This window comes from Macrobrachium rosenbergii, chromosome 23 (assembly GCF_040412425.1).
Source record: "Macrobrachium rosenbergii isolate ZJJX-2024 chromosome 23, ASM4041242v1, whole genome shotgun sequence".
In the NCBI taxonomy this organism is placed as follows: Eukaryota; Metazoa; Arthropoda; class Malacostraca; order Decapoda; family Palaemonidae; genus Macrobrachium; species Macrobrachium rosenbergii.
Window position 1 is genome coordinate 35,901,175 of NC_089763.1, and position 9,103 is coordinate 35,910,277.

Genomic DNA, 9,103 nt, shown 5'->3' on the forward strand with positions numbered 1-9,103 from the left:
CTTGATTATACGCTGTAGCGGCTGTACAGAAAACTCGATTGCGCCGAGGAAACTTCGGCTCATTTTTTACTTGTTTTATCGTAAGTTTAGAAAAGTGGGATAATTTCTGTTGTTTCAGTTTCTGATATTACGTAAAAAAAAAAAAATAATGACTCGGTCAAGCAGTTTCCCAAACTTTTCACTGCCGGCATTAAATGTAATTTGTAAGGTAATTTTAAATGGGAGCTGTCATGTAATTTGAAATGTGATCCGTGATGTAATTTGAAATGCAACTCGTGGTGTAATTTTAAATGTAATTCCTGATGTAGTTTGAAATGTAATTCGTGATGTAATGCGAAATGTAACTTGTGATGTAATTCGAAATGCAATTTCTGATGTAATTTGAAATGTAATTCGTAATGTAATTTGCAATGTGATTCGTGGTGTAAAGTGAAATTTACTGCTAGATGTAATCTGAAATGTAACCCGTGATGTAATTTGAAATGTAATCCGTAGCGTAATTTGAAATGTAACCTGGAATGTAATTCCTGCTGTAATTCAACCCGGCAAAACTTCAGTAACAGCAAAAGCAGCAGCAGCATTATTTCAGAATTCCGCCCAGACGCAAAAGTCCGGGTGTCATTCGAGTTCAAAAAAGAAGAGGCAAAGATGACCTCTAATCCCCGGGCCATTAAAGTGATCATTAATTTTGATGTTACGAGACGGAGGGGAACGTGTGCTTTTGGTCCGAGGTCACGTCTCGTCTTCGACTGCTTTGGAGGAAGATGGCGTGGGGAGGTGGGGGTGGCGGTGGGGGAAAGAATGTGGGTAGGGGTGGGAAGGAATCCTCATGGTCACAGATACTGTTATTATGTTAGTGAGATCAGTTCGCAGTGTGACAGTTAGAGATGACAGTTTTGACAGGGAAAACAGTTTGAAATATGATAGATATGACGGTTTTGACAGGGAGAACATTATGAAATATGACAGAGAGAACAGTATGAAATATGACAGATAGATATGACAGTTATCGCAGGGAGAACAGTATGAAATATGACGGTTAGATATGACAGCTTTGACAGGGAGAACAGTTTGAAATATGACAGTTAGATATGAAAGTTATAGCAGTGAGAAAAGGGTGCAGTATGACATTTATGACAGAACAAGTATGTAACGTTAGAGTTACGTAATATAACGGTTGTGGCATCGAGAAAAGTATGCAGTATGACTATAGAAAGTGACAAGTGCGTAACATGAAATTATGACATTGAAAACAGTATGTAATGTAACATTTATGACAGAGAAAAGTATGCGAAATGACATTTATGATAGTGAGCAAAATATGCAGCATTGCTGTTATGACAGCTAAAAGTATGCCATATTGCAGCTATGACAGCAAAAAGCATGCCATACGGCAGTTATGACAGAGCGAAAAACATGCCATATGGCAGATATGACAGTGAGAAAAGTATGCCATATTGCTGCTACAACAGTGTGAAAAGTATGCCATATTGCAGCTACAACAGTGTGAAAAGTATGCCATATTGCCGCTATGACAGTGAGAAAAGTATGCCATATTGCAGTTATGACAGCGCGAACAGCAAGCAATATACGACGGAACAACAGCATTAAAAGTTCATCTTCTCGTAAAGCAAGCTACCCCAGAATAGAATTCAGTTCCCTGAAGCTACAATAAGCCAATTCCTTGTTTCGCTTTCTTCAGATTTTTAATATGCAAATTTTACTTATTTATTTTTGCTTATATTTTTCCATGCATGGGCATTCTGAGAATCTGCTCCAGTGTTTTATAAAGCTATTGACCCTTTAGATTGTCACGTGTGGTCGTATTGTACTACGAGAAAGGGTCTCTCTGGCTTGTAATTTGGGCGAAAGTTGATGCAATGTTCTGGTACGAACGGACCTGATAATATAAAATCAAAGAGCCGAATTTTGTGATTACGTGACTGGATTTCATTTCTTACGGGTAAAATGTTTTGATGCTTAATTTTATCATTCTTTTCTTTTTTGATTGTCATTCTCTATTGTTTTCACGTACGGGGATTCTAGTTTGTATATATATATATATATATACATACATAGATGAGTAAATATATATACATATATATAATATGTATATAGACAGATAGATAGATAGATAGATAGATAGACAGATATATGTATATACATAAATATATAATATATTTCCCTTGCCGTCGTCCAACCCGGGGCCAGCTTCTTTTTACCACTGTTCCCTATATGAGCAAGCAGAAGGAAGGAACCCCGAGTTGAGCCTTGGAACAGTACGCAATGTCCTAGGATAGGGGTCTTTCGGTCTCAACTCTCCCTTGAATTATCGTAATAATAATAATAATAATAATAATAATAATAATAATAATAATACTTTCTTTTATATTTTAGCATAAACGAAAGGGAGGAAAAGACGTAAGAAAACTGTTCCAAAGGAGGAGAAGAAGAAGAAGACGGTGAAGAAGAAGAAGGAGGAGGAGGAGAAGAAGAAAGAGGAGGAGGAGGAGGAGGCGGGAAAGAAGAAGAAGGAGAAGAAGCAGAAGGAGAAGAAGAAGAAGCCAGATAAACAAAAGCGTAGGAAAAGTGAATTAGCCTACTGAAACATTTCCCTCATTTCCTATCCGTCTAGGACGTAAGAAAACCATTCCAAAGGAGGAGGAGGAGGAGAAGAAGGAGAACAAGAAGGCGAAGGAGGAGGAGAGGAGGCGGGGAGGAGAGGAAGAAGAAGCCACATAAACAAAAGCAAAGGAAAAAATGAGCCTACTTGAAACATATTTCCCTAATTTCCTATCCGCCCAGGACGGGGAGAAGAAGAAGAAGCCACTTAAACAAAAGTAAAAAAACCATTCCAAAGAAGAAGAAGAAGAAGAAGAAGAAGAAGAAGGAGAAGAAGAAGAAGAAGAAGAAGAAGAAGAAGGATGAGAGGAGGCGGGGAGAAGAAGAAGAAGCCACTTAAACAAAAGCAAAGGAAAAAATGAGCCTACTTGAAACATATTTCCCTAATTTCCTATCCGCCCAGGACGTAAGAAAACCATTCCAAAGAAGAAGAAGAAGAAGAAGAAGAAGAAGAAGAAGAAGAAGGATGAGAGGAGGAGGGGAGAAGAAGAAGAAGCCACTTAAACAAAAGCAAAGGAAAAAATGAGCCTACTTGAAACATATTTCCCTAATTTCCTATCCGCCCAGGACGTAAAAACCAAACCAAAGAAAAGAAGAAGAAGAAGAAGAAGAAGAAGAAGAAGAAGAAGAAGAAGAAGAAGAAGAAGCGAAAGAAAACCACCGAGCCTCGAGTCTCATTTCACATTTTCGCATTCGTCCTGCGTCTCCGCCGTCATAAAACCGTTGATAATCCAACGCCAGACAACGTATAATCATTCATTCATTCCCCCGATATCCACATGCGTATGATGTCGCAGCGGTGGTGTGCTGGCGTGCCAGCACGCAACTCATGAAGCCTTGGCTGGCCCCCGAGAGAGAGAGAGAGAGAGAGAGAGAGAGAGAGAGAGAGAGAGAGAGAGTATTCGGGACTCCGAGCTTCGTTTCGAGACTTGAGCAAGACAGGTCAGTCCAGTCTGCTGTGAGCATTGAGAGAGCGAGCAACTCTTTGTCGTCAGTCGTCGAGGCCGTTCGATCTACGCGATTCCATTTGAAAGTTCTTGGTTTTAAAGAAAAAGTTTACAGCAACTGGATTGCCATTAAATCTAAAGCTGAAGGTTTATGCCGAGACGTACGTAGTTGAATTTTAGAATTAATTCACAGTTGCGTTTCAAGAATAATTTAGTTTTTTTTTTAAGAACGACTTAACTGAGTAACCGTGCAATCCGAGATTCGTGACTTGAAAATATCTCGCACTGGTGAGAGTATTATTTATGATAATTGCCTCTGGTCTCAAATGGAGCTTCACGGAGCTAATACTTGTGCTTGGAAACTAGACGAACGTCACGTCACGATGAAATTATCGAATGATGCGGAAATATCGTTATTTTTATAAAATATAGGAAAGTGAAACGTAACAATTTACTCATGAGGATTTGGTGCGAAAATTCAGTTCTCTTCATGAAAGCTGTTTTTGCCTTTCTACTGGCGTTACCGATTGGTAAGACTGACTTTATTTTGCCTTTCTTAATACTGCCTATTTTTTTTTTAATTACAAATATAAATGTAGTTAGGGACTTTCAAGGTACTTTAACCTTTTTATTTTTCAAGATAATCTTCATTCATTTTACGTAATACAAGTTTTACATTTCCTCTTATAATTGCACAATTCCACTCTGGCAAACGAAAAAGTTACAATGAACTTGAAGAATTTTGTTTGAATGAACATTTGTCGAACACAATGTTATTCTCATCCGATGAAAAATGAAATGTAAATTACATCTTTCAGATATCATAAATATTCTGGATCTCAGATAATTTCATAGCTCATTGAATGGTACATGAGGTTTCAATAAAATTCTAAGTAAAGCATTTTCTGTCTTTCTTAATTGCAGTTTCATTTAGTGAAGACCAAAGATTATCAAGAAATGATAGTCAATGTAATTTATTTAGCTTTCCATTTACTCATTTTTCATACAATAAAATAAAATGACCAGTTAAAACAATTTTTTTTTTTATCTTTTACAATTGCATATTTTCGTTTAATGAAGACGAAAATATCACTAAGGAGTGATAGGCAATGTGCTTTATTCGGTTTCTTCGTTATCAAGTTTAAAAGAAACCTTATCAATAATTTAACAAAGTTCTGCCTTCTAAAATGTCTGATTTGCATTCAATGGTAAAAAGATTTTTAGAAAAAATATATATAACTTTTGATTTCCATTCGATGGTAAAATAAAAATTCAAAAGAATTTTAGAAAAAATGTATATAACTTTTGATTTCCATTCAATGGCAAAATAAAAGTTCAAAAGATTCTTAGGAAAAAGATATACAGCTCTTGATTTGCATTCAGTGGTAAAATGAAAGTTCAAAAGATTTTCAGACAATGAATGAAAAACATATTTGTTGCTTTTATTGCGGCAAACCTTTAGACTAAAAATGAAGGAAGGAAATTTTCTTTTTATAAGTTATGGGGATACAACTAATAATTATGAATTCTCTTAAATAATGATGTTTTTCACTTCCCCCAATTATATTTTGTTTTTTGTGTATGTATTTTAATTCATTTATATTTCTGTATTTGTTTAATAATTTTCCATACTGAAAAAAGTCTGTTACATTGAAACTTAACATAAAAAGCAAATAACTTCCCTGTCACGTATATAAAAGAAGTTTTAGAAAGAAAGGGCTTTTAGTATCCAAGAAGCGTAAGAGCACTTGCCAAGACAGGGGTGAGTGGTGCAGTGTGTATGACAGGTACGACAGTGTTAGACGTGCTACTGGTGAGCATTCCTGACCGGTGTCTGAAACGGATGACTTTTTGGAAAGTATTCTGCAAAAGTGATTCACCCATGACTCAACAGTTTACGTATGAATGTGGCAGTAATCGGCGTGTTGTTTTATGGTTAGGACAAACGGCTAAGTATGGAAAAAATAATAATAATAATAATAATAATAATAATAATAATAATAATAATAATAATAATAATAATAATAATAATAATAATTTCAAAGGTATGTATGATTTATAATATCTGGGCAGTTTTTCAAATATTAAAAGCAAATTGAGATACGCGTAATCACTCGCTCACGCACACAAACTTCTATAACAACATGGTAGATAGATAGATAGATAGATAGATAGATAGATAGATAGACAGATAGATAGATAGACAGATAGATAGATAGATAGATAGATAAACAGATAGATAGATTCTTACTGCCAATCAAATGGGATAAATACTTACTGTCTAGATGCTATCTCATGTTATTGCCTGGTTCAAAAAATTTTGCATTTATCTCTTTGCAATATACAGTGGAGTCTTAGAGAGAGAGAGAGAGAGAGAGAGAGAGAGAGAGAGAGAGAGAGAGAGAGAGAGAGAGAGAGACTTTCATTACTAGAAACTTTTATTTTGGAGCAGCATTAAGTAGAGAAAGAGAGAGAGGAAAAGCTTTCGCACTAAAATTGTAAAAAAAAAAAGTCTTGTTTTGGAGTGGCATATTATAGAGAGAGAGAGAGAGAGAGAGAGAGAGAGAGAGAGAGAGAGAGAGAGAGAGAGAGAGAGAGACTTTCATTACAAGAAGCTTTTATTTTGGAGCAGCATTAAGTAGAAAGAAAGAGAGAGAGGAAAAGCGTTCGCACTAAAATTGTAAAAAAAGTCTTGTTTTGGAGTGGCATATTATAGAGAGAGAGAGAGAGAGAGAGAGAGAGAGAGAGAGAGAGAGAGAGAGAGAGAAACTTCCTTTTTTTCATCAAGGAAAGGCATTACGAAAGCGCCCAGGGAAGGCCGAGGAGATCCGATACGCGAAATCCCCCCGGATTCCTTGAGGACGAATGTTCGAGGAAGTAAGCTCTCTGAGGCTTTGCGAAGAGTCTCCCCTGGGTGCCATTGGCTCCGGGGAACTCGATGACTTTCGAGTCTCGGCCCGTATTTATTATTAGCCTCCTCCAATGAGGCTGGCGAGAGAGGCTCTCTATTTTTCTTACTCCTTTGTTTGTCTGGGTGCGAGAAAGTGTTAAATTAAATCGTTTTGGGGAAACGAGTTTGATCAGATTTTGGACTGGGATTCCAAAGAGTTCCACAGTGGTGCCATTAGAAATACCGAATAGATTTTGGGGTGGATCTGTTTATTTATTTATTTATTTATTAATATATTTATCTACTTATTTATTAATCTTTTTCTTTATTTACTTATTTATTAATCTGTCATTTATCCTTTTCACCAAAACGAAAGCTATTCAATCAACTGAAAAATATTCTCGTAGTATTTTAACACTTCATTACTTTACAATATCTATTGACTCAGTCGGTTAGCCTACGTCCAAAGGTCCGCACCAAACCCCTCAAAGACTTAAAATCCTCACCACATATACGAACTGCATTAGAGAAAATATTCGCGCTGGTATAAGGCTCCACAAATCTGCACCAACCTCTACAAACCAGTTCTATAAAATTTCAGAATAATAAATGAGTGATTTTGCCGAATTAATTTTGGAATAATGATATAAACAAGTAAAAAATGCGCCGAAGTTTCTTCGGCGCAGTCGAGTTTTCTTTACAGCGTATAATCAAGGCCATCGAAAATAGCTCTATCTTTTGGTGGTCTCGGCGTAATGCTGTATGAGCCGCGGCCCATGAAACTTTAACCACGGCCCGGTGGTGGCCTATCCTATATAGTTGCCAGACTCACGATTATGGTTAAATTTAACCTTAAATAAAATAAAAACTACTAAGGCTAGAGGGCTGCAATTTGGTATGTCTGATGATTGGAGGGTGGATGAGCAACATACCAATTTGCAGCCCTCTAGCCTCAGTAGTTTTTAAGATCTGAGGGCGGGCAGAAAGAGTACGGACAGAATAAAGTGCGGACGGACAGACAAAGCCGGCACAATAGTTTTCTTTTATAGAAAACTAAAAAGAAGAGAAAATAAACTACATAATGTGAAGAAAGGGGAATGAAGAGATAAATGGGAATAAATAATGAGCCATAAATAATTTAATGAAGTGAAATGACGACAAATTATAAAGTGGAAACTGTCAACATAAAAATACTTAATAAATCAATGGCATGAGCGTAACTTAAGGAAAATGGTTAACGACAACATAAAAAAACAACAATAAATAGAATGAACGAGAGGAATGATAACTGTGTATAAAAGCTAATGAGAAATAAGGAAAATGAAAAAAATTATAATTAAGGCGAGTGAGATACTTTGATAACAGAAGGGCGAAAGAAAAAAAAAGTTTTAATATGAAGTCCCTTTGGTGGTAATTCTCTGCTTCCATTAATTCCAAAAATATCGTCTCTCTGTCTCAAAGTCTTAAGGTCGAAAATCCCATGAATTACGAAGCGAGATTAACTCCCATTAACGACCAAAAATCATCTTTAGGCAGACGCTCCTTTTAGCTGAGAATCCCCTAAAAAAAAAAAAAAAAAGAGGATTTTCTCGCGGACAGTGAAATATTTCTCCTTAATATCTCTGGAAAAATATTTACACTTTCATTAAGTGTCCCTAAGAATTCTAATGAACCTCCTCCTTCCCCAGACCCCCCTTTTTTTATCGCCCGGTTCCCAATTGTTTTCGCTCGATTCCCGGGGGGAATCTTCGGCGCGAGGTTGTCGTAGAAAACGGAAACGGCAGAAAAGTTAGACCTAAAGAAAACGGAGACTTGCCCGATTCCCGCTAATCAGAATTAACTGTCTTGAAGTTGACAAGGAGTTTCTTCGGCTTAATGGGAAGTTCTGATGAATGACGTCACTCGTTTGCGAAGTGGATATTGCTCTGGATAAATCAAAATCTTAACAATCTTTCCCATTCATTCTGTGTCGAATATCTATTAGGATTTGATAAGTGTCATAAAATAATCATTATCTCTATAATAAAAACAAAAAGTGAATTCGAGACGATACAAAGTCGAAGAAGCTGGACAGCAAACTAGAGAGATGCCCACAGAAACAGAAGGAAAGTAAAATGCCAAGTTGAAGAGGTTGGACAGCAAAGTGGAAGGAGATGAAAAATAACAGAGGAGAAGTATAAAGTCAATAAGCAATTGTCTACAGTGGGCCACGTCGATCACACAGTGATTATTTGTGCATTAAATACTTCGTACATATGACACTTCAAGAACTCTCGATTACTGTAACATTATATATATATATATATATATATATATATATATATATATATATATATATATATATATATATATATATATATATATATATATATATATATATATGGTTTTTATACAATACGGTGATTTAGTTCATAAAACAATTGAAGATTTCTAGTAAACTCTTCAACCTTGAAAAACAGCTAAGGTAAAAGAAAAACTGAAATATTCCATTGTGGATTTCGCATAAATAAACCAAGGCTTTCCTTTGAAAAATAATGCTGATATGATTGATATAATTGCTAAGAGATTCACAATTTCGTGTAAAACAACCTGTTTAATAAAAATCCACAATTATATAGTAAAAATATATTTCTATGCGAAATAA

The 9,103-nt window shown here is 35.9% G+C and overlaps 1 protein-coding gene across 2 annotated transcripts in view; it reads left to right on the forward strand.

The window, feature by feature from the left end:
• Positions 1–3,570: 3,570 nt before the first annotated feature.
• The window catches only part of LOC136851500 (zwei Ig domain protein zig-8-like), a 61,147-nt gene continuing 55,614 nt past the window's right edge, over positions 3,571–9,103 (forward strand). For both annotated transcript variants that reach the window (XM_067125638.1, XM_067125639.1), the window contains exon 1: positions 3,571–4,099. In XM_067125638.1, coding sequence (XP_066981739.1) covers positions 4,027–4,099 — 73 coding nt within the window. In that variant the 5' untranslated portion in view covers positions 3,571–4,026. The remainder of the gene's footprint in view (positions 4,100–9,103) is intronic.